The sequence below is a fragment of the Anticarsia gemmatalis genome, chromosome 9 (assembly GCF_050436995.1).
Source record: "Anticarsia gemmatalis isolate Benzon Research Colony breed Stoneville strain chromosome 9, ilAntGemm2 primary, whole genome shotgun sequence".
NCBI classification, from domain to species: domain Eukaryota; kingdom Metazoa; phylum Arthropoda; class Insecta; order Lepidoptera; family Erebidae; genus Anticarsia; species Anticarsia gemmatalis.
Genome location: NC_134753.1, coordinates 4,452,281 through 4,479,241, shown reverse-complemented (window position 1 = coordinate 4,479,241; position 26,961 = coordinate 4,452,281). Strand labels below are relative to the sequence as shown.

The following is a 26,961-nucleotide window of genomic DNA, read 5'->3' as shown; positions in this document are numbered from 1 at the left end:
GCGGGAGTAAACAGGGTGTTATCTCATTTACACGTTCAATTTGTATGCAAGGTCTACAGCTCCCCTGGCTACCGCTCCGCTCGTATCATTTGCAGACGCAACCGAATAGAAAAATGCGCTCAAAGGCGTCCTCCACGAAATCGAATGTAATTGAATTGTTCTCTTAGTTTCAATAGAAACCACTATCTGTGCGGTCAGCACACTCCATTCAATAGCCGGTTCGTGACGCAAATCCTATTTGCATAGACTTAATTCTTCCCTTTGTTTTGGAAGATTATTTTCAAATTTTCCCAGCAGCTTACGTGCGACCCTGCAGAAACTGGAACCTCGGTAACTTTTTGTACGTTTTTGCCTTGTTCGTTCAGATTTTCTCTTTTTACACGTGCCGTAGGAAACTTGTTCACTTACAGTTTCTTGATTAAACATCGAGTGGTTGTAATTAATGGCGCCAACTCAACAACATCGGGTGGTTAGTGCCGTTGTTTTATTTTATCTAACCGACTTACTTCTTATTAAGAGCTAGTGTGTTATGTGCACTATAAACTAGTTAATAGCAATTAAAAAACAACAGTTGAATTATCTTTAATTGTGTTCTTATCATTTCATGCGAGCAAATTTTAAATTATCGTATCTTGCATATATTTATTAATTTAATAATCTAAATATAAAAAATATGTCATATTTTATTACTCGTAATAAAATTCCCCAAACAACTTTAATACACTTAACCGTAATAAAACATATAAGGCGGCAATTCGTCGTAAATTCTATGTCAGATCGTACAAACATCAGTCAAAGTAAAACATTAATAGTGGCATTAGTATTAAAAGATTTTCCTTGGCGTTTTACTCAACGTGAAAAAGGAGCCGTGCCTGCCGCGGTTCAGTAATATTTCACATTCCCGAAGCCATTTGTTTAGGCACTTGAATACTTTATTCATGAACTTTAGCATATTCAACCTTTTTAAAATTCACTCCCACCTATTTGTTTGGCGGAAAAACGTTGACGCGAACGGCGCTGACGTTTTCCAATTAGAATGTTCAAAAAGCTGTATAATGTTGTTTATTAGTTGGCGTGTTAATGTTCTTCTTTTTCTTAACTTTATTACTACGGAGTAATTTCAAACTTTTAGAGTTAGTATATTACCTAGGAACGTAATTTATTAACCGTAGAATCTGCCCCTAAAGTTATTAGATCTTCTCTTCTGTTCTTTAACCGAATAACCAAGAGAAAAGTGTTTTCTATGTACGGTTAATTTATTGAGAGAGATTGACTTGTATTCCTTTATAAAAACTTTGAATTCCATTCTCTTTTCCTTCCTCTTTCTTCTATATACATCGACCTCGATATAAAACTCTACTAAGCAACAAAATAAGCTTGGAAGCTTTTAATTATTATATTAGTAAAAGGAAATAAACATGAGTTCAGAGTCATTCCACCCTGGCTATTAAAACACGTTTACCTTTATAAGTGTTGATTGCGAATGTAATCACCACTTCAAATAGACATTTCTTGTGTAACTATACGTATAATTACCAATTTATTTCCAATTTACGCGAAACAAACTTTCACTAAACAATTTAATATTAGCCTTAGGTTTTCTATTTACTACGGTCATTATCTTACGACTGAGAGTACACTATTACAATGACGATCACTATTGCTAGGAGAAATGTTATATTTAAAGAAGTAAGAAATTGAAGATTGACAGCCTCCGTGGCGCAGTGGTGAAGGTGAGCACCATGCCACTACCAGTGCATCGAGAGATCGTGGGTTCTATTCCCTCATAGTTGTTTCGGGTCTGGTTGTACTTTGTGTCGTTTTTTGTATGTTTTTAAAAGATCCAGAGAGACACAAACAACTTTTAGTGCGGGAATAGTATTGGTAAATCCAAACCCAATCCAATCCAAGATAGTCAACGACCTAAAACTTGAGCAGATAAATATTGGAAATTAATTCTACCTACGGGGTTCTTAAAATTACACAAACGTATAATAACTTATGTCAGCACTTTGTTTTCTCTCTAGTTTCTCACTCAACTGGCTCAGAAATATGACTGGAAACAAAGTCTTTTCACACCCTCCCTCTCTTGCAAACGTATTGTTGTCACAGTTAATACCTACAGAGCCCAAGAAAATGTAAGTGTTGTCGCAATTAAGTGATAATGGCCAGTTCTTACGCCCTCATAAGGAATTTCACAGGTCAAATCTCTTTCGTCGTGACCGACCAACAAATTAATATTTATTGTTTTCCTATTACCGGTCATTGTTTGTTCTGTAGACAATAAAACTTCAATATTTTTAACCCCAGACGCAAAAAGAGGGGTGTTATAAGTTTGATGTGTCTGTCTGTTTGTGGCATCAATACTGCCGAACGGATGCAGTGATTTCAATTTAGTTTTGATCAAATTAAGTTCATTACGAGTTGCCTTAATATGAACGGTTCGACCCTTGTCACAGGCTCCTCTAAATTTTCCCGTCACACTTTCGATATAAATTTTATCCAATTCACACAGGGATGAGAGCCATAAACTCGGCCCGATAACGATTTCACTTCGAATCCTGTCGTTAAAGTATAATTACCGTATGTAGTTTATAGCTATCGATTTAATACATTTGTCGCCGACAGAGCCAGCTTGGCTGATTTTAATCTGTTATCGGGAAACGTACACGTCGTAGTTCTAATGTCCGTGTGGTCCGTGGTGTGCGCATTAAATTATTTTTCATAGATTCTGCATAATGACTATTTCATTTAATTACATTCGAGGCATTTAATGCGTCAATTTGCTGCGTCATTTGTTAACATTTTAGGTTTAAAAGTTCGTAGACCAGGTTTAGTCATATTATTACTCGGATTATGCTGAGTTAACAGAATCGTGCAGTATACGAATCAGAATCAGCTATCGATCGTTTTCTTTGCCCGCACCTAAGCAAAATTACCGTTCAATTATTTGTAAATAATGTCACAGTGATCTGTACGTTGACTTTGATGTTTCCTTCCTCATTCCGCTTACAAAGATAACTCGGCGAAGTTATTACAACTCGACACAACTCTCTTCTGTGACTTCGAATTACTTTTGTTCGCCAATCAATGGACGCCGCCATATTGTCGGATACAAAGAATATTTCACGTTGAAAGAATTAAGTTTTTAATCAAACTTTATTAAAAACCTTATCTTCTTTATAATTTGTAAGAAAAAAACTTATACTTTATATTAAATTTTTTACCTTGGGCGGCTATGTATTTTTAGGAACAGTATTATCTGGTAGACAGTGGCTTCTAATAATGCGGGCCGGTGGAAGCGCCGCGGTAAATATGTAAATTTCTATGGGAAAATAAGCGTAAAACACAGCGCTGGTAAGCAGTCGGTGCTGAAATGCAGTGCATTTTTGTGTATATTTTTTATTCGGAGATGTTTAATAAACTCCTTTCTTAGCTTTTTTGTAGAAGAAATGACCGTGACCAAAATATATTATAGGTGGCCTATAATAATAGACTGCGGATTTGATTAGTTCCTTCAGTGTTTTTGTTTAATAATGAACTGTGATATTGTTTCAACTTCACAAGTTTTCCGAGCATTGTAAGGGAACCAAACATGAGAGCAAGGCACAAGCCCCAAAGGCATAACAATAGAAATACCTCGCTGAAAAGCAATTTAATTACCGCTTCAGGAAACATTGTAGAATAAGCGGTCTTTTTAAACATATTAATACAGAATTATCAAACAAAGTTAACGTGAAGATGGATAAAAATAGGAAATGTCCACAAAATGCAATCAAGGTAATGAAATTATATGATAAATCGTCTTTTTTTTACGAAAAGGACTATATTTCTTAAAATATTTAATTATTATGTTTCGTATCCTTTGTATCAAATATTGTTTGTATAAGTACATATTTTTCCATTTCGAGCCTTTTAACCAGTTTCATGTAACACATCGTACAGTCCTATAAAAAACACACACCAACTACAAATTCTAGTTACGGTAACAGAAATTTCAAACAAAGCTGTAGAAACATTCCCCATATCGTACTCGCGCCACCGACTACGACATTTCAATTCCGAATCGCTTGTTTTTCTCCCAACACAGGAAACGGAACCGAGATACTATCTACAAGGTATAGCACGGCTACCCGCAAAATTTATGTATGTAGGCAACACCAGTGGACTATATTGTTATGTGTTTGCTACATAATTATGCAGTGTTATAACGCAGCAGTTAAAATGAAGACCGTTTAGTTATTAGGTACCTCGTGTTATGTATTTTGCTTTATTTTATCATTAACTGGTGTTTATGAAAGCTTGCTAGTTTACGGCAAATTAAAGTAAGCGATATATTTTGAAATAATTTTACAAATAGTATATTGTATAACGATGTATAGTATATTATATCATAAGAAACGAACGCCTTAATACAAATTACAATCAGATTTGACCCTTCTTACATTGAAAATGAAAATGCACAGACCTACCAAAATAGTCAACACGAAATACATTTGATTCATACAATACGTACTGATAAAGCGTCAAAGTAAGTGAAAACATTTCTACAAAATACCGCAAACATGAAAACTTTTGTACGTTCCGGTTTTTAACACATCAAAGGGGAACAAACAACAACTTAAGCGACCTTCCTCATTAAAGACTGGACAAAGACTGGTGACAACCTGCTAGCCAGGGGACCGTACTGAGAGTACAAACGACGAGAAATATCCTAGAGCAAGGTCAAGTGATGGAGGAACTAACGGTTGAAAGGATACAATAATCCCAAATACTTAAAAATATATCTACGCAATATTATTTGATTGTAGAAGAAAAATATGAAATCGTCACAATAGCCAACGACAGTCACGTCAAAAGTCTTCGGGCGGCTTGAACAACTTTGACACTAGGTTGACCACTAATCATACGACAAGAAGAAGAAGTCACAATAGCGTGATTTTCCACAGTTAGATATTGTCGTAGAAATAAGTGCTGCAAATCAAGAAACAAATATCCAGCATTGAAGATAGTTAACTATATTTACATAAATGCGTACGCATTCTGTTAAATGAGTGCAATGTACATCTGTATAAAATCGTATGATGAGCAAATATACTCAGGTAGAACGTACATGTACCTTATACAAATTATGTTAGGTCTCCTGTAATGACTGAGACAGTAATGGCCTTTAGACCATCTAAGGGTAATGACTACTGTAATATTGCAAATGCAATAGTCGCGATCAACAGGGCTCTGCTTTGAAACAGTTAAATAATACCTTTTATGTTCGTTAAGCGTATGTTTGCGAACTGAAATGAACTGTCGTGTATAATATAATTGTTATTTAACATCCTGATACCCACTAACGCCTGAGCCTTATATCATAAATGCGAGTTCGTTGAATCGAACTGAACTAAATTGGAAATGTTGATTGAAAATGTACTGTGTGTAGGTATAAAGTGAAATTCAGTCAAACGTGAATATTTATCTCGCCAGCTATGTTAACTGAAGTTGATCTATTGTTTTTGGAATTGAGCAAACGTTTTTAATTGAGAGGCAGGTATAATACCCGCATGGATATGACGTATATCGCGACGTCATTTCTAACGTTAACGTGAACACGTGTTAAAAAGTACAAGATAAAAGTTACGATTTTTCGCTACCGTAGAACTAAAGATAAAAAGTGTCGAGAAATTTTAAACTAGTTAAACTAAAAATTAGCTGCGATAAAATCTCGTGAAAGTAGTTAATCTGAAAGAAATTAAGAGCTTTTGAAATAATAGACTTCAGTAATTTTATCTTTCTGATCTTTCCACTTTTTGCATGTTAGTGCAATTAAGTTGGCAAATTAACATTTTATAAGTTACGAACTTTATTGTATTTTTGGATATAACCCCAATTTCTTATACTTACAGCTAAAATGCTTAACCATATCGGACTAAGACTATAAATACGAAAGTAGTGACTGAGAAGTCAAGTCAGCAAACGTATATGTTATTTTGTTTTTGTCTATCAACAAACTAATTCCAGAGCCTATAGAGCAACAACCACACAATCAAATAAAACCGAACATCAGAACACTAATGCAGTGCGTGATTGGCCCAAGAATTCTTTCCGAGCGAGACAGACTAATGAAAATCTTTCCATGCCTACATTTCGTACGAGCCGTTACCCGAGCTTTAATATGCCACTCCATTTTATTCATGGACATTGTAAAGCGACGTGAGATGACGTCACGTTTGAATTCCTCGCCTCACTCGTGGCAGAGTTATTAGACTGGCTCCGCTTGCGAAATGCACTAACGCGCCCATATAAAACTTAAGTGACACTAACGTGGTCAGCGGATTAACTTGTGGTAAAACATTCGCGATTACGTCACTCACAAAGCTTTATTATAATGATTTGGGTCTAACCACTCACGCTTTACGCTCGAGAATTCATAGTGTCATACATTTTGTAGCAAATTGTTAAGTAATTTATCAGTTCTATACAGGCTGGTTCTATGTCAACGTTGTGCACATAGATAATAGAGTTATAATTAATTAATCCCCTGACAACTTGCACACAGAGATAAGCAATTGATAAACTGCGGTTGTGCTCCATTCCCGAATCTGCAATGAATTCGCCGACTTAATTTCCGAGTTGAATTCATGGAATCCGAGCGAAGTTCTGCCGTACTAATTACTTAGTCACATTATTCTACAAAGAGCTAGAACTGTTCGGATTCAAGCGCGCGACGCGGTAAGCGTTTTGCATTCTGAATACCCACTTCCAGTCGTGTTTTATTGTCTCAGCGTGATAGAAAGGGAACACGACTGAAACTCGCCGAGGTACGTTTTCAAAACAACTACCGCAACTAACTTTTATCTGAAAAACAAGTTGTTTTGCTTTAGAGATGAAAACATTGATTGTGTTTGAGATTAAACTATTCACTCAAATGTATATAACGTAATCAAAACAGAGTATTCGGTAATAATAATATATTAATAACACCTGTGGTTTTCACCAGCAATGATGGTATTTAGGAAACATCATCCATTATAAATCGGGTAATTAGTTAATTAGGGAAATCACGCAAAGCTGCATCAAACACATTATAATTGAAGCGTAATTGTAACAGGCACATTAAAAGGTTTGTCTGGTAAATGTGGTATTAAGTGTGATGGCGAGTGGAAGGCGCGGCACGGCGTGGTGCGGCGTGGTGCGGTGTGGTGCATGCATCGCGGGGCAGGTCACATGCGGCCGCTGATCCAGAACACGCGATAGGTGAGCGAGCACCCGCCATGCGAACAAACTAAAGCTTTATGAACATGAACACGAAGCCAATTCATAATAACTTCGTCCTTACGTAGAAAACATTCCTTTAAAGTAGTTAGCTACACTCGTTTCCCAGAAACTTCCTCCTTCCAATTACTTATTTGCAGAATTTTCACGTACCTTTGAAGCTTCTATTACAAATATTACGCGAAACGCAAGTTTATGTATTTGGAACACGTACAAGAAATCAAATAAAATGTGTTGTAAACGTGGAGGGGCGCTCATTTCAAACGGAAACTTTGAAAATCAATTCTACAAGTTCCTCTAGGCAAATAATTCTGACCGCCTCTCTCCGAAACTTAGGAGCCGTAAGATGCAAAATAAACATGTTTCCATTTCCTACCAGGTAGAGTTTCTTGTTACTTCCAATTACGTCGGGTATACACGAATGATAAAGGTAGGAAAATTGTATTTTTATACAGTTCGGTTTCCTATGTTCACTTTATTGTTTTGTAAACGACCAGTAAATTATAACTATACAGTTTACTCGCCAGTAAACTGTTCAAATTATTCAACTTCCTGCGCAAAAATAAAGTGTTAATTACCAAATAATAGTTAGCTTAGAAATAACAGTACTCAGTAACATAAATTAGAAATGATATGATTTAGAAACTAGTGCAAATAGTTTGACGTCAATCAAAGTTGCGTGATTACTTAATTACATTGTACTGGGTACAATTTTATTTATGATTAATAGTTTGAAAGCTACAACTCTATATTTTTTTATAAAACGGAAATTAAACCAACTAATAAAACTCTTTATCCAGTTGTTTGTTTTGTAATGTTTACTTCTTCGCATGACTGAACCAAACAATTATCTAATTGGAAACATCGGTAGTATCATCGAAAAAACACACGACATTGGTAAAAACAGTTTTAACACGTTTAACATTTCGTTACGAGTTAAAAATTTGAAAAACACAACCTATATTTGATACTGTATTTTTAAGGACAACTCGCGCATTAAGAATTTCTTTTGTGTCGCGGGGACTTACAAACAACGGACACAAAGCATGACCAGACCCAAAATAATTATATAATTTGTGCATCGCACAAATAATTGCTTCGTGTGGGAATCGAACCCACGGCCTCCCGACGCAATGGTATTGGCGTGGCGACCTAAACCACTGCGCCACGAAGGCAGTCAAAGTTTAAAATTACAGATAGTTTATAATACCTAACTTGACACTAGCACACTCTACAGAAGCAATGAATAAAAGGCTACACCGGACGTTTTGCTCCAATCGATGCAACTGAAACAAAACAAACAATACAAACATGCGGCACACCTTAACCTCCAATTCAATAGTAACAGCGCAGTAACAGCTACCAGCCGGCCAATAAACGGCCAACGTCAAACAGTGTCAAAGCTCGAGGCACGGTGTACGTGCTCCCAATATCGCTATTGTTTGGTCCACCCGGATCTGCAAGACTATTGCAACTGGGGTCACGGCATAGTTCGGACATGGACGACTAATTAATGCCATGTTTCTAGATATACTACTCGGATTTCTGTTAAATCTGGTTACGGACGTTATTCTGTACCGATTCTCTACCACTATCGACTACCGACAACCGACTATCAAACGAAAAATTTTGAATGATAATAAAATTGTAGCAACTACATATTTTGGCAGTACATTTTAAGCGTCAAACTCGTCGAACCGTGCTACTCAGTTCTGAAAACTAGATGAATATAAATTTATCCGATGAATAACTTTTGAATTTAGCGAACGTTACAAAATTTATTGATACACGGAATTTCTAGCTTCCAGTATTTTCAGTTCCTCAAAATTCGAGACATGTCCCGTGCTCTCCCTGGCTATTTTGTTTTCGATTTTCAAATCTACAACGTGATGCGCATTGGTCATTCAACTCCGGCAAATAATAAGGAAAATGTCAAAACAAATTGTAATTTTTTGGTTCATTGTTTTTAGAATTCGTATTTTTATAACTTAGTCTCAAGAACAAAATACACACGGATAATATAACTCCGGGCGACTACTAGACGTGAATTATGTCAAAACAACTTTGTTCTTGTAGATGTTACATCATTAGTATATTTCAACTAAGTTTTCAAAGTACACAACTTTCGTAATGTTATTTATGTAGGTAAACAAAGTCCCCCGGAGTTCTCAATGTTCTGATAAAGTACGGAGGTACGCCGCAGAAGGTACGTGTACAATAAAGCTACGTTTTAACTTATCAAATATTTGTTGCTCGACATTTTTGTGCAACATGTGGATCTGCTCCTTGTACTCGAGTTTGAGCATGTGAAGTTTACATTATAACATCTCGGTTAAAATTTTAAAATTGATACTAGAAATACTAAGATAGAAAGTTAAATAAATTAACGATTTGGTTTTATAAAAGATGTTTTGGCATTTCTGTTTTTACCAATTATGCGATACTTAGCGATTAATCTATACTAATATTATAAAGCTGAAGAGTTTGTTTGTTTGTTTGTTTGAACGCGCTAATCTCAGAAACTACTGGTCCGATTTGAAAAATTATTTCAGTGTTAGATAGTCGATTTATCGAGGAAGGTTATAGGCTATATACCATCACGCTACTACCAAGAGGAGCAGAGTAGCAATAAAAAATGTTACAAAAACGGGGAAATTTTTGACCCATTCTTTCTTATGTGACGCAAGCGAAGTTGCGCGGGTCAGTTAGTGTTAGTATAAAGTTGGAAATGAATATTTTAGTATGACTTCCAAATCTAGCGCAACTCTAAAACTTGCTCTACGTATTATTGCGTAACTAAATATTCTCTAGCATACATGAGACGTTACAAGTGAGGGGTGTATGTAAAAGAGAACTTCCCTAATCAGCTTAACGCTTCACTTAGCGTCGAGTAACTAAGGTGGAAATATGTAGCGAGAATACATTATCGCGATTCGCAACTCAAACTCAATTCTGATGTTTACTTCGAGAATAATTAAGCGTGGACGTGTTTATTTCCTGACCGCTGATTTACGTTACAACGACTATTTTGTTAATTAAGGTATGATTACGACAAAAATATACGAGATAGACGAACGAAAGAAAGTAAAAAAAAAGCACATACATATATTACTTTTCTTTTTCAATGTCTGTAAAGTACACTGCTGGGTAATGGGCTCCCCATTTTTTAAAAAATTATCTATCTTGTGCAATCTCTTAGGACTTTGGTCCAACGAAGAACACAGGCTACAACATATTATAATTTTAATAACCTCTCTTATTTAAAAGACCTTTCCATCACACACAACCCAGTTACTCCACAGATCTGTTTTCAGGAAGTCTGGATCATTAAGCATCAATGGTCAAACGTTCAATGTAAAAGAGCAAGCAAATAACGTTTGTAAGGAAGCTACGACAGCATTTTTCGAGTCCCAGGGCTATCTCACATAGCAATGTCTGCCGATGACAGCGAACAGAGAGCGATCACGAATTACTAATGACTATTCGTGTCACTATCGACAGTTTGTAATAATGATATGCAAAAGCTTAGTGCCGCTAATATCAAGTTAAAGGCTATTATGATTACATTCATAAAATCACATAGGCCGAGACCAAAGAACGCCACTTGGTACGACCCTTGGTACTTCCCTTGCCTCATCCATATCAGTCAGTTGAGTACTTACGCAAGCTTCTTTTTAAGACATCGTCATTACGGAATTCAAGTTTACATATTATATTTCTTTCATTGTAGAAAGAAAAAAAAATAGCGAAGTTGAAAATTACACAAGCGTTAAACAGCGTTAAGGAAAAATTCGCAATTTTATTTAAAAACAGTCTTCAGAGTTCTGCAAAAAATCTACATCAAATTAAATTATACTCTGCGCTCTATTCTATGACTGTCCTCGTAGTGCCGTAGAGCTTTCAAATAAAAGTAAGACTAAAGAAGTCCACTTGTATCTAAACAAACATAATTAATTGTGTCCTCAAGTTTTAATAAACGTCAAAAGCTTCCGGTTCCTGTTCGTTTCTACATTTGAAGTGTTCCACTCTACTATAAAGTTTCAGGAGGATCGTTATTAGGGATAAAGTTATTTATAGTTCTGTAATATTAGTTTTGTAAAATATTCAAATTGAAGCTGTTAATTTCCCGTCTCTACTATTTTTATGGCAGTTATCGATGGTACTAAGAGATGTTTGTGTATAATTAAAATACAAAAAGAATATTCTCTTGTGCATTTATTAAGTACTAGCTGACCCGCGCAACTTCGCTTGCGTTACATAAGAGAGAATGGGTCAAAATGTTGCCCGTTTTTGTAACATTTTTCACTGGTACTCTGTTCCTATTGGTAGTAGTGTAATGATATATAGCCTATAACCTTCCTCGATAAATGGACTATCTAACACTGAAAGAATTTTTCAAATCGGACCAGTAGTTCCTGAGATTAGCGCGTTCAAATCAACAATCAAACAAACAAACTCTTCAGCTTTATAATATTAGTATAGATTGGTGACAATTCACGATAGTAGATCATATAAACAAGTTTCCGATGCAAAAGTTATTTAAAATTCAGGTTTAAGTGTATTTCTCTGGAAACAGCAACAGAACAGTTTTTCTGAATGTCATTATTCTTTATAGTTTTTCTTCGATGCGGTAGTAGAATGTCCATTATGCAGGTTTTGCTGCATAATTGTAATTTCCTTGAAACCAAAAATTTCATAGTAAACGGTGCTTAAACTATTTATGCAAACACGATGTTCGGTATAAATTACCTAAACTATGCACGAACCTGCATTATTATTCAAATGCATCTAAGCTATAAGTATAATTAACTAAGAAGAGCTTAGAATTTCCAAGACATGAAGCTAAATACAGGCAATTTCAGTCCAGTACTTGTTGTACCTGAAAATGTACTCTAGTACTATTAGCTGTAGGTTGAATTTTGCATACCAATCGGCTAAGCAGACTAATCAACTGCTACGTTAAACTAAGCATGGATTAAATAATAGTCAAGTAATTAGTTGCCAGTAACGTTCTTAGTCTCAGATCAATGGTTAAGCCATCAATAACTGGCTAACCTTCGAATAATCGATTTAATCTACATCAAATTAATATATGAACGCCGGTATACCCAAGGGGTCAAATGGAGTTGGTAATTTGATACACAAACTTTTTGCTGGATGTGTTGAAATAGGATGTAAATAGATATATTTTGTACACCGATTTATTTTAATGAGAATCGTGACGCGATAAAAACTATATTCGCTCAAAATTCGAAATCAGCATTTCAATTAAACTAAATACCACTGGAATTGTAACATTTTGGGATCAATTACTGAATAGATCCGAAAATTTCACGATAAATAGTGCGGTTACGACCACTGAACAATGGTAGCAGTTCTATAAATTAATTTGGCTCATTTACTCTCGATCTCATTAATTAAATTACTGTAATGTATAAATAGATTTCCAAACACCGTTAATTTTATATCGGAAAGGTCAACTGAGTAAATAATGAGACCACACAGTCATTTCAATTGAAATATTTAACAATTTATGTTTCACACTTGATACCGTAAATTAAATTAAAACTCAACAACTATTTTAAATATGTTTCGTCGTTGAAAATATGAAAAACAAAAACAGACATTTAAAACTTTCGTAAAATGAATTTAATAAAAAAGAGTAAAGCATTTTTCGAACCATTTGCATTTTTGTTAGGTATTTCGTTTATGTATTTTATATGCAAACACGTGAGCTTTAAAAACGTGAAAATTGATCCTATGCGGGCTTTTAAAACGATGTTTGATAGCTGTAGCGTTTTATTACTTATTTGCAATGCAGTTACTCTTTCGTTATGATTTTGAATAAGCCTATTTGTGTATCTTCGTAACCCTTCCTTACTTTGAAAGACGTTCGACGCACGTCGTTTACCGTAATGGACATCCTTAAACAAAATACTCAACGGTTTCTGAAGGCTTTGCTCCATATATTTCCATTTTCTGTCATTTCCTGTTCACCCTACTTAAACGTTTGTAGGGCCTCCCGCGTCATCGTCCGTGGATAATGTAATAGCCTGTAATAGACTGTCTAGACTGCTACTTTGATATAGGAACCTTCATTAATATCTATTAAACTGTTTTGCAAAACGAGCTTCAGATGAGATTAACTTCAGAAATCTATCAAGTGCAAACCAATTTGCGGATGATGCGTTTAAAGCTATCATTTAATAGATATTGGATTATATTAATGATTTCGTTTAGTTTTAGATATTAAAAGACGCTATAAGAAATGCTAAAAGAGTTTTTTTGATGTTGTTTAATATATTATATTGTGAGATACGTGCTTGTTATACTAACTTTACAATCGGTTTCTGTATAAACTGCGTTTTATATCAGTAATGCAGAATGGCACTAAAATATTCTCATTTTGGTATTAACGCGCCTTAACTTAAATAAAAACCGCACTTAAACACAAATTTATATCAACCTAATCCCACAACGAGCGACCAAACGATATAAAAAGCATCAAAGCACTAACAAAAGCCGAAAATAACCACAATGTATGTAAAATAAGAGGCGACAATACCATTACTAGAGCATTATTACTTGTATCGTTAAATACAGGCCATCAGTGCGAGCTCGTGACTGGCGAACTTTGCCAATATCAAACTATGAACAACTAGTGCACTCAGCTGTTGTCCTTTCTGAAATTGTTACAATAGCCATTTTGGTCGGTCCAGTGTAGTTCAACTGTTCTGTGTACTGTTTTGTACCGTATTCACAGTTAAAAGCTGGACAGTTTTAGCTGGGTATCGGTTATGTTGAGTTTTGTTCTGACATTAGCTCAACGCTGAAGTTTTCTTTCACTTACTTCTGATACGTTTTGATATTGAAAACAACATTTACCCGTCATGAGGTTATACACTTCGGTTCATGAGGTCAATTGAACAAAGAATCCTCTTACTTCTTTAATAGATTAATATAATGAAGATAGACAGATTCATCTAACTTCTTTCGGACAATAGAACTGTACTGAACAAGGCACTGCCCGAGTTCCCAAGATGGTCACAAAAGTGATTTTACTACGTACAAATCAAAACCCATGTCCGACTCCCAAAAGAATGAACATCATGAATTGTATACCCGACTATAGTTGATTACTCCCCATGCTCATAAAAAAGAAACGATTGAGTATACTCTATTTCGGTCCGCGGTTCCAAACTAGCGGTTTCTAGACCAGGAATGCAGCGATATTATTGATTTTGATTATCATGTCCGACGCGAATGATGTCATAGCTATTTCTGTGCTAGAACAATACGTTTCACGAAATTGTGCCGCGCAAATACCCAATTGGTATTTCTAAACTTAATTGTCTCTATTCTGTTAATAGCTATTTTGATTGTAAGCTTATTTACATCTGTATACAATTGTAAACGGAATGAGCCACAATAACGACCGTTTGTAAAGGAATAATAAGTATCTAATTAAAATGACATCACGTGCAGAATTAATGACGATTTGGGCGTTGTTAATCCGGGCTCTGAATGCCGATTTTTTGTGACTAAAACTTAATGAGACTTTTTTGACCTAGGGTTTAAATCAAGGGTCTTGAGAGCTAATCGCAAGAAGGGTCGACATCGCTTTACAATTACTTATAATAATCATCATTAAATCAATACAAAGAATAAAACAAAAATCTGCCACTTGGTCACCGCCATCATGAATCAAATTTCAGATCATTCCAGACATTTCCAGATTAAATACGAGTCAAATTACGTAGTACGTAATATAATTCAATGGGTTAAATGTGTTATAGCGCCGTATCACGCATTAGTCGTTATTAATACTAGGCTCAAACATTAAAAACATTAGTGAATTAAAGTTATGTCACGCACTCACTTACTCATATTAAATGTTGGTACATTAATAATATTGGAATGTTAAACAAATCCCGGCTAAAAGGGTACCTAGCGCACTTTAATATAAAATTGTACGTTAAAATGAAAAGCGTAGAGTTCAATTTACCAAGCTCTCGAACCGAAAATATATTTTCAATATTTTTCCAGTCCCGAAACACCTTACCCCAGTGGACCGTTAGCAATAAAAATAATATTCTAAAGTGAAAAAAATCATAGCTGCCATAAAATAAAATTAAATGAACAATTTCGCGTCCGAATTGTTGCCATGGACACCCTTAATGTATAATTCATGTCGTCCACCCTCTGCGTCCATTTCAGGCCTAAAAGGGGCTTAAATTGACCGTAGATCGACACTTGTCTGCCTTTCATTTGCTTTATTGAAGTCTATTTCAATTACTGGGGAATATTTTTGAACTCTCGTGCCGAACATAACCTTAATCTGAGTTTACACACGTCCAAAGAGGACTGAATAAACAATGTTTGCGACCAAACAAGTACTTACCGTCGTTTGCTTTGTGTGGAACGAAAACACCTGGGTACTTTTGGGTCTGCCTAAAGCGGTCTTCACAATCCGTGGGTACTTTGTGCCCACAAACAAATATAAATTTTATATAAATCTCCGCATTTAATGATCTTGAAGGCCTATTGTTGTCGGGAAAGTAATTGTAGAAGTTTTCATATTTTAAGATATAATTATCCTTATAAAGATCACTTTCTATCTTCTTTTTGCGTCTTATCTAAAACGTTTATTTCTATTACACTTTCGTAATCTTTACTACTGTAGGTGGATAAAGTTATTTCAGTTCCTGCAACACGAGTTGGTGTAAATAAGCAGTAAAACTGGCTCGTATCGGAATTCGGTTTTATTGGAGATGTTAGTGGCACGTCCCATCCCGAAACGCACATAAACAGAATGTTTCACAGTAACCCGTTACGTATCATCTCAAACAAAGATTGTTTTTTGTACTCTATATGTGTGTTCTTTAGGTAATTTTTTAAATTTATTTCCAAATAAATCAATCTCCGGCGATCTCATTTTCTATAAACAATTATATAATGTAGAAATAATGATATTATATAATATTAAATCAGTCCAAAAAAACAAGCTCTCGTGTATGCAAATGAATTATGCTATAAAACTCGTTCAGGTTGTTAAAAACATTTCTCCTTTTGCAGAAAACACATTCACGGTAGTCGTAGAGAAGGATGGACGTGGTCTGGGCATGTCGGTGTGTGGTGGCGGCGGCCTCGTGAGGATACGAAGACTGTACCCCCCTCAGCCGGCCTGGCGCACCGGCCAACTCGCCCCCAAGGACCTGCTCCTCTCCGCCAACGGAGTACCCCTCGCCGGACTAAGCACCTACGTAAGTACCTTAAGAGAAATTACTTAAAACTCTCCAAGAAATTAACATAAAATTTATGGGAGTTTGCAGTTGGTACTGCACCCGCCGCTGACTCCTAAAACAATTTAATCTTTCTACTTTATCTGCCTCCACTCTAAAGAGTTCCAGCCGACATAAATTTACACAAATAATGTTAGCATATTGCGCATTTTTTCTTATCTTTAGCACTGCTACCTTACTTTCCCGAGGTTATTTGCGAGTGCACGGCCGAACATTTTTTATTCATTACAACAGACCCCATAAAATTTAAGTGTGCCAGTCTGCCCTTTTACAAAGCACTGCTTGCATAGCTGTTATGAAGGTACAATCATAAAACACGGTGTCGTGCTTACAAAAATAAACAGTAAGTCATGTTAAAAATGCCATTTGTTGTCGCAGCACTTCCCTCGGTCCGGAGGCTGGGCTATAAACGTAAAAACTTTTATGAAAACTCCAACACGGTCCGCGTCGAGGCCTCGGGTTCAAACGTAATAAACTGTAAAATGTCTACCACAAAGTTATACCAAATTATATTAGACTGCTTGTACACTACGCGATGAAAAATAATCTCATTTGTACAGCATTTCGCGTTTTGTGTCCAAGGTCCAAGTTACAGGCGAAAATTACAATTCGCAATATAGCTAAATCACGTCCCTACAAATCGTTTGCACAATCTGACCGAACTCAATATTTATTATAAATAAACGGACCATTAACTCTCTTTCGTTTGGGAAATTCAATTAATTATTATCGCAGCGTTTCCTTTACCGTGGTTTGCGAGTAAATTTGCCGACGTGGTATCGTAACATTAAATAACTTTTCCTAGGAAATAATGCGAACGTGAAACTACGTAAACTTTTCTTTAACTAACGCCTTCAGGCTTCACAATTATGAGCATATTTTACCGTTGAAAGGCTTAAAACAGTAGCTACTTACTAATAAATGGAACGACAACATAATTTGCCGTTTACATAATAGTTGAATATTTTGCAAATAAAGACGGTCAACATACAACATACATGCCACAGGCGCTAATTTATACGTTTACACTATAACTGTAAAAAAACTCGTAGCTCCTCGACGTGTACCTAAATTACCTTGTATGTTAATATTTTCATTTGCAGCTCGTATATATTAATTTTTATAAATCTCTTCGTTTTTGTTCACGTATTTATGCTTTACATCAACAAATTGTTTTGTAATATTCTACTCGCTTAAAATTTAATCTAAAACAGGAATTTCAAGTAATAAATTCTGGTACGGCACATAAAACAAAAGTTTTAGTTTGAAGCGTTATAATTCTAAATAGAAATTGAAGAAAGTTTAGTTAACAATTAAACATTTAACAAATGGGGACCGTTAAAAGCTTTCGCTTTTATCACTCGGTGAATATTGTACACGAGTCGAAGAGAAAGAACGAAAACATCGCGTAGAGATACAATATCGAATGAAAATGCGATTAAGCCCCGAGGGGTCGAAGTCAGGCGGGCCGACATGTAACACCTACGGAATCGAGTTACACTAGCCCCACACTAAAGTTGTCGACGCGGAATAGGCTCAGGCCGAGGGAAACAACATTACGTCGATGGAATACGAGGGTAACAAACGGATGACTTCGTTTTAGCTGAGCTCCATTCGGCAAACAAATCGTGGTCGACTGTGGTACGTGTTAGAACTACAATTAGTGGTCAACAGTCTCGTACAAAGGTAATAGAGATTTGTAGACGTTTACCATTTGTGTGATTGCCGTATTTCAAAACATAACTGAAGTATTCAAATACAACTTAAACATTGGCTGCAGTTCTTTACCTCGATAGTCAGCTCAGCTTCCTGCTACCGAGACGGCACTAGCGATATAATAAAGTTCTATCCATATTCAAATGGTGTGTGATATGAATGGAGCTTTATTATTTAACTATAAGCTCTGTAAATTATGTACCCATGTTCGTTAAGAAGTAAATGATGATATTAGCCCAAGTGATAGCAATCGACTAGAAATAATAAAACTCTAGGAACCTACAGTTCTCGACTGTCAGCAGCTCTGACATACTATTTCTTACAGGAAGCACTGGAGGTTCTACGAACAGCGGCGCCGCGGGTGGAGCTCCGCGTGTGCCGGCCGCCGGGCGACGCGCTGGACATCCTGACGCCGCCGGAGCCGCCCACGCCGCCCGCGCGCACGCCGCACCCGCCGCACCTGCCGCCACATCTGCCGCCGCTCGACCCACTCAACTGTCACCCCATGCATGCCAGGTAAACAATACACTGTCATTTTACACCCACTTTCACATGTTATGTTCTAGGTATCACTTAACAATAGCAAAGCGTGTTAATAACAATGAGAAGATAGAAAAAAATAGCTTTCAACTATAAAATAGAACTCATTTATGTAATTTATCACATGAATCCAAGAGTCGCTCATAAAACAAACAAATTTTAATGACCACACATCGTTAAAAGTAACTTTGCAGACCCTACTTACCTTTGATATCATGACACTTTGACCCCTTTCAACCTTAGAACCTGTTCAACTTTACTTGTTTGAATTCCGAGATGTATACTACTAATAAACCCGTGATTCAAGGAAATCTCAAGCAGAGAGTTATTATCGGCAGCCTTTCTGTTAGTAATTAAACTAATTAATCACGCAAAAAAGTGTACATTTGCCGTAGACGATACGCAGTGAAGGACAGCTTACATTACGAAGCTCGCTCTATACCTGCGGTAAACACTCATTACTCCGACCGACCACGTATCGCATCACGCCGCGTCATTTGTCCCCTCGATCATCCCACGCTCTAAGGTCACTCATGTCGTGCATGATAAATAAGTTAAACACGCCAAAGGCACACAGATTTATGTCTACCATCCATGTTATCGTACAATACCTTGTCTGTCATTAGGGACGTACAAACAAACCTTGTACCTTGAGATGTACACAATTATGTACGGAGACACGAACATTGGAGACTACGGACTACAATATGTTATCTCAGTTCCCATCTTTCATTGTATCGCAAATCGGACACACTGACGAGCCCAAGTGGAACGTGTTTCGTGAACATGCTGTATCATTCGAATCAGATCTGTGGTTTAATCGGGGCTTGGGAGATTAGATAGTTGATTGCGAGTGTTTGACCTTTGACGTTTAAGCTCACACAGTTTAGCTTAATAACTGTTTATAGAACAGCAGTTAGTTAGTATGCAACCTGTAGCATCGGACCATAGATCTTAGCTATTCACTAAGACTATCTATTAAGTTGTGATAATAAGCAAAACATGAACTGTTCAGACTATCTCAAACGACGTCGAGTGCGACGACGTCGTCATCGGAAGGGCGCGGGAGACGCGAGCAGAGCCCCGAGCCTGACCGACGGGACCTACGGCTACCGGACCTCGACCGACCACTACCAGTCTATGACGTACAATATGGGGTAAGACACTCAAACATTATTTTTGAAGAACTGCTTTAACAACGCGTAATACATAAAAATGCACATCCTGAAGTGATATCATCATTGTTGTACCATCGTGGTTTCCTCAAAATTATTCAAAATAAAATCAAAATGACTTCAGTAGCCCACTTTTATGTGGCACATGCGCAAGACCCAGTAAACAGTAGTGATGCGCCGGTTACCGTGATAACCTTTTAGTTGAAACATGGTTAATATTGCACTACTTGTTTATTTCAAGGAAATGTTTAAAAGACACTTGAAGTTATCGTGATGATGAATCAGACTTCTGTCAGAATGGGTGTCAAATGTGAATGTAGTTTGGTTTTCCCCTACGCATGAGTGAGACCTATTAACGAGGAATATTGTCGGGCAATAAAAAGTTCTTCGAGTGATTCACGCCTTCTATAATACGTTTCCCACGTGATTCATATCGGCACCTGGGGATTCCGGGCGATGTCCTAAAGGACAGTCGATTGAACTTTTAAAAAACAATTCAAAAACAACTAACAGTAATAAATGTAAATTACCATTGTAGAGATTAATAACACTATTTTGGATATTTTTCACGAATGTTAAGAAGTATTACCAAAATATAATAAACTGTTAGTCTATTTGCAACTTCAAGTCAAGAAATAAAAACGCAAGGATCATAAAGCTGCAAGAAGGATACATTCATTTCTCGTCGACGCGGGAAATGACGTCACATAAATCAGACGAGAGCGTTTAAAAAGTTAATCTAAATCGTAACGAAATCGTGCGCTGCTACTTCAAGCGCTTGTTCAGGTAGTACCGGATCTTTCATACAAATGGAGAAATTATTTTCAACGGGACTACCAGTCCTTATTCTAAAGAAACGATTTATTTCAAGCTTTAAGTTAGTGTGAAAACTATGTTGAATTTATAGAAACGTTTCCGATAGCGTCAACATGAAATGTACAGAAAACTCCAGCTTTAGAAAATGTCAGTTCTCTAGAGATCAAATCAATTTAGCACGTCAGAATTCTGTGGAGAATATCGATTGTTTGAATATTTAGTATATTGGTATATTTTTTCTATTCTGTTGAGTTTATAGTGACGTTTAGTTGTATTCAAAATTTTAAAACACAATTTGGCTAACTACACGAAATCGTAATATGAAATAATTTGACAAACTTACATACATTTAACTACGTCAGACAACATAAATTTTACATTAGTAAAAACTGCCTCAAAAGTCTCAAAACCTAGAAAACAGAAATCATTCTCCTCCATTTGCGCAATAAACATTAACTATACGAATAAACATTAAACAAACAGGAATGTTGTCCGTATTCAATCCATAGCTTGAAATTAATGCAGCTAATGTAATCATTAATTAGCAGTTGGCGGTGATCCTAAACAGTAGAAATCAATACCGTAATCCGCGCTACCGCAAATCCATTATTAAGTAGATAATTTGATTCTATTAGCTGTTCCGATGTACGATTATCAACTATTTCCGCTTCTAATTGTAGCTTTGAAATGCATTTACGTCTAAAATGTATAGTTTAATTGCATGTTTAATGTTTACGGATAAATTATTTTTAAATTGGTTATAAACAAGTGATGCATTGCAATAATCATTTTATATAATTACAGAGTAGGTATTTACTTTTACATAGTAATTACGATGCTTAATTCTCATTCGAAGAAATTAGGGCTGCACGTATTTTAACACATACCAACAAAATAATTACCTAACAGTTGATAAATTTTCAGAATCGAATAACAAAACATAATAATTGTGAGATCAAGTATGTAAGGCGAGCCATTTGTTAAACACGCTTACGTGTATATTTTACGAGGTATAATTTGAACGTTGTACATGTAATATAATCCGTGCAGGTTATTAATAAAACCTCTTTGTTTCACGCCTACAGGATGACGGATCAGTGGTGAGTTCGTTTAAGTAATGTTGTATGGAAATTAAGTGATGTGTAAAGCTATAGCTGGATGGGGACGCACACAACCAGTTATAATCTGAGTGGGAATTAGAGACTGTTGTTAGGCACGTGCGGGTTTACGGTTAACAGATTTGTGGAGCTCCTGAAATGCGTATTCTGCTGTAGAATTGTGGTTTGTTGAATGGGAACGTCCTTGTTTGAATAATTACTCGTGAGAGCATTTCCTGCACGCAATACGCTTAGTTGAAACAACGGTGATCTATAAACAGTCCAGTCCGCTTTAATTATCGCGTCTGCCTGGGAATTGCTGTTAAGATTATAATAATATGTTTCTTAGGAAAACGACGACTTAATTGTGTACGTACGCATGCATAACTTTATTAAAACATACAGCAGAAAATTGAACACACTCGTTACTATTAGAATCTTCGGTGGCTGTACCATTCTTCCATTAGCTTCTCGCTTGACAACAAGCCTAATGAGAATGTCTACTGCAAACAAAACATATTTTCCCATATCGGTCAACAATATTGAACAAAAATACAACGAACAACATTTCTAACTGTAATAACTAGTAATGTATGCGGGATAGAACAATGATGTTAGTGGCGGCTGTCACGTTAGGCCGCAACTAATGACTCAACATCGAACATAACGTGTACAGAACGTTTTAACACGAGGTGATTATGGTTCCTGCAGCCATTAATACGATTTATGTGAGCTTTCTTTTTGAGGTCGGAAGGGCTTCAAAAATTAATGAATCTACTTTGAGGTACATTATGGTATACTTAGCCAATCAGTCAAGAGTTTCTTAAATCGTATGGTACGGTGATGATTATCTTCAATTTCTAGTCTTGTCTATTTGATAGCAGATAGAAGACAAATCCCGTAAGTCAGGAGCTTTTTCTTGCCTGTGCACGTAAATTAAAACAGTAAAATATTTGTCGAACTTATAGTTATTAAATAAATGGCTAAGTTTGTCCAGTCGGCTGTTTGTTATTAAAATTGCTGTCATTTATGGTTTTAGTAAAATCTGTTGTTGTAGACTTAAGAAGGGATAAAAATAACAAAAGCCAGATGACAAACATTACATGACTGAAAAAGAATTACACTAATTTAGTTCACCCAAAAGATATTACACTGTTTTATAATTATACTATTTTTGGAGTGAATTCCTGGTAAAGTTACAGGTTTTGTTTATCGTAACGTGTAATCAATTTATAGCCTTAGGAAACCATTACAAAATATGTATTTCCGTTCACTTCAAAAGCATAACCTCGATATATTTATCGAAGTGTTTACTGCTTTCAGGGTTTTTTTAAGTGAGATTAAAGCACTTATGATAATGTTTTTACTTTCTATACGTAACATTGGACGTAAATTGATTAAGTATGTGTCAAGAATGAAAGTCAATGATCCGAATTATAACGGAAAGGTTATGATTTCTGCAGGGCTACATTCTTTATTAAAATACATTCGCGCCCTAAATTTAGAACAAATGTGTAACTAAGGCCATTAAATAAGCAGTAACCACTATAAAAAAATATCAATAAGCCATTATAATAAGTACTCTGAATGTAGCTTTTTTTTTGTAAATTTCCTATCGTTAAAGTTCGGCTTACAGAATGTTCACTACTTACGATCGAAGCGTCGGGAAATAGATAACGTAAATATTTTATTAAATACGTATATATATGTACTATCGAACCAACTGAATCATGACCCATTTTGCCGACAATTCGCTTGAAACCGTCAAAACAGTAAGAATTTCATCTCTATCGTCAAAGTTGCACTTAAGACATTCTAAACATGAATACGATTGTGTTATGATGTCATTGTATCTACGACTACAGACAACTTTGACCTTTGTTAGCACAATACAAGATACGTTTTCGATAAATCACTCTTAATTTGAATCTAGAATGTTAATAGTCTAAACTCCTTTCACGACGAAAAAATATATTTGTGTCAAATGTCAAATAGCACGTCAGCAATCATTTAGAAACCAGTGAAACGTTTCGATTAGGGTAACCACGATAGTAATTGCCCAGCATACAGTGATTGCCAACGTTAAGTAATTATACGTTTATTTTAATTTCTAAAGTAACCAGTTCAATTTAATTGCAATACACCTATGTCACTTTTAGAATACTGGTTACTTCTTTCGTTATGTTTTAAAATTAGCTGGACAATTACTGTGATTTTAGAAGTCGTTTTTTTATTAGTAATTTATTTATATGTTTCCAAAGTTATTGAAACAAATGACTGATGGTCCTTTAGAAAGAATATTTAAGTTGCGTTTATAATAGAGTACTACTAGAATACTATTGACCATAATTGTGTATAAATTCCTTAACCGTGTAATAACTGTACTGGTTACCCTATATTATTTTAATTTTTAAAGTTACATTATTTCCTATAATAGACGCACAAAGATTTGACGCAATAATGACAGATAACAAATTCATTACCAAGGAAACGTAGGTTCAAGCGAATTTCGACCTACGCATATATAGACGTATTTTAGAAAATGAGCACATGGTGGGTCATGATTCAGTTTGTTCGATAGTACGTATACGATACCTTCAAAATTTTCACCGCACATAAGACTCGTTGTACATTTCAGTATTATGTTTGCGAACCAGGATAGTTTAAAAAACTTTAAAATGTTCCTCTTTTGAAAGTCATGACCTAAATATCCGCTTAATTCGATTGCAGGAATTCGACATAATAATGACGAAGGTGAACGGTTCCTTGGGCTTCACGCTGCGGAAGGAGGACCACAGCGCGTTGGGACATTACGTCAGAGCCCTCGTGCGAGAACCAGCTCTCAGTGACGGGAGAATACAACCTGGAGACAGGATTGTGGCTGTAAGTGGTGTTTATTAATTTACTATTAAAATATTTTCGCAATTAATGATAAAAGTTGAAAGTTTGTAAGGAACGAACCAAGTTGCGTTCTTTGGTATTTGCCTTAACCTATGAGAAAAAGACATGTAATTGTGTATATTTGCAATAGTAACAAAAAATATCAAATTGTCCCACTCCTGGGTAGGTGTCTTCTCCCGTAATGACAAACTTCTCCTATAGCAAGGAAATAGAACAAAATTTAAGCATAACTGTCTCACTGTTGAGTACGTGTCTGCATCTGTAAGGAAAAAGTAAAAAGAAAGAGGATTGAGAGAATGCGTACTCTTTTCTTTACTTGTAACAGTCTAATCTTTAATTTCGTTTTGAATATTTATCAAACCGGTGGGCGATGTTGACTTTAACTTCCTTTTCTCTTCTTTACTTGGTCGAAGTAAACTATACTTGGGTTATTGCCAACTAATGCCAACGGCCATCTAACTACTTAGTTATTGCATATGTATGATGTATTACACTAGTCCTAATCAGACTACTGCTGATTGACTATAAATCAATATTATAATGGCACGAAATTCATGTAATCTACAAGTCTTCTCTCTGCATCTCAATACTACAGTCTGGTCTCATCTTAATACTGCAGATTCCTAGAAAAAATAAATGACTATTTCTCAATTTTCAACACAAATAATCTTCGCTAATGAATTCCGTTAAAATTTTCTATCTATACCAATTTATTCTTTGGTGTTCTTGCCTACATGTGTCAGCTTTCATTACCTCGGTATATTATACGAAAATAATGAACCCTTTTCTAAATTCGACAGTCATTTCACCTTCATTTATAACTTAAGCAAATACCGAAATTGTACAAAGAACCTTTTGGTACGAAGCGCGTATTCTTGACATGTGACTCATTAAAATTGAACAAGCAGAAAATAGACTAAACGAACGTGAATTGAACAAAGAAACATTTGAATCAATATGTTGTATGTACCGATACAGTTACGAGTACGCAAACATCGCTGTTTATCGTGAAAACAGGAATGTATGTGACACAATTTAACTAATTTTGCTACTAAGTACCTGCTATATGTTTGTTAATTATTAATGAAATCTGTTCTCGTTTCGTCATGTAGGAGGATTTACGAGATAGCATACATGTGGACTGATTATGTCAATATAAATATCGTTATAAATAACAAACGTATTTTCAAAAGCAATTTGTCAACCTACACAAATTTCAATCACCCCAGAGCCCGCATGCCATCGATATTAATCACACACCCACACTTCCGTATTTATATTTGTATTGTGACGTCATAAACACGTGTACAGGTGAACGACACACCGATGTCCAACATGTCGCACGCTGAAGCGGTGTTGTTCCTACGATCTTGCGGGAGCGAGGTGCGCCTGCGACTGTACCGTGATCACGCCGCGACGCCACTGTCACCGATGTCGCCACGAGAGGGAGCCACCGATTCAGACGCACCCGTGAATAGGCCTAAACCCCCGCTAAGGTTAGTTCGAAACAATGATAGAGAATCATGTTATCACATTTTAGACTAATTAAAAACACTATTATTTCAATTTCTAACTGCTGAATAATTGTACAAATAGATAATGAGATAAGGTATGACATATCGATCACCAAAAATAAAACTATTGTCTTAGTCAAAGTTCCGAAATACCAAATGACATACATTTCTAGGCCTGAAGCAGTATCAATGTTGTGCGACCTCGCGGCTCGACGCCTGACGCCGGACGCGGGCGATGGCTCCCGATCTCCCTGTCTCTCGCCCCGCAAGTACCGCAAACTCACCAAGGATAACAACCATTACGAACAACCCAACGGTATGTACTACGAACACTTCGATAAACGCCTCCGAAGCTTTGGCTTTGAGTAGACGTAGAAATAGTACCGAAGGAAATTTAGCACTTTCGAAATTGTTACACCTCTACAGATCTTGAATTTGTGTTTGCTTAATCGAGATATTTATTGAAATCATTGGAACTACCGTATTATATTGCAACGTTATAAATAGCCCAATTTGGCCGCAAAACTGGTGGTCTGTGGAGGCTTTAATTTAAAAATAAATCCCTACTTGGTATTGACGTCATGTCTAATTTTACGTGCTACTATTTCCCGCAAAGTGAAAGGTTAAACTTGTT

At 36.0% G+C, this 26,961-nt stretch overlaps 1 protein-coding gene across 3 annotated transcripts in view; it reads left to right on the top strand.

The window, feature by feature from the left end:
* LOC142975760 (uncharacterized) overlaps nt 1-26,961 on the top strand; it is an 80,885-nt gene that overhangs the window by 49,231 nt on the left and 4,693 nt on the right. For 2 of the 3 annotated variants that reach the window (XM_076118810.1, XM_076118812.1), the window contains exons 4-10: nt 16,342-16,529; nt 18,610-18,800; nt 19,840-19,981; nt 21,901-21,915; nt 24,643-24,795; nt 26,125-26,309; nt 26,501-26,643. In XM_076118810.1, coding sequence (XP_075974925.1) covers nt 16,342-16,529; nt 18,610-18,800; nt 19,840-19,981; nt 21,901-21,915; nt 24,643-24,795; nt 26,125-26,309; nt 26,501-26,643 — 1,017 coding nt within the window. The remainder of the gene's footprint in view (nt 1-16,341; nt 16,530-18,609; nt 18,801-19,839; nt 19,982-21,900; nt 21,916-24,642; nt 24,796-26,124; nt 26,310-26,500; nt 26,644-26,961) is intronic. The other variant, XM_076118811.1, reaches the window with a different exon arrangement.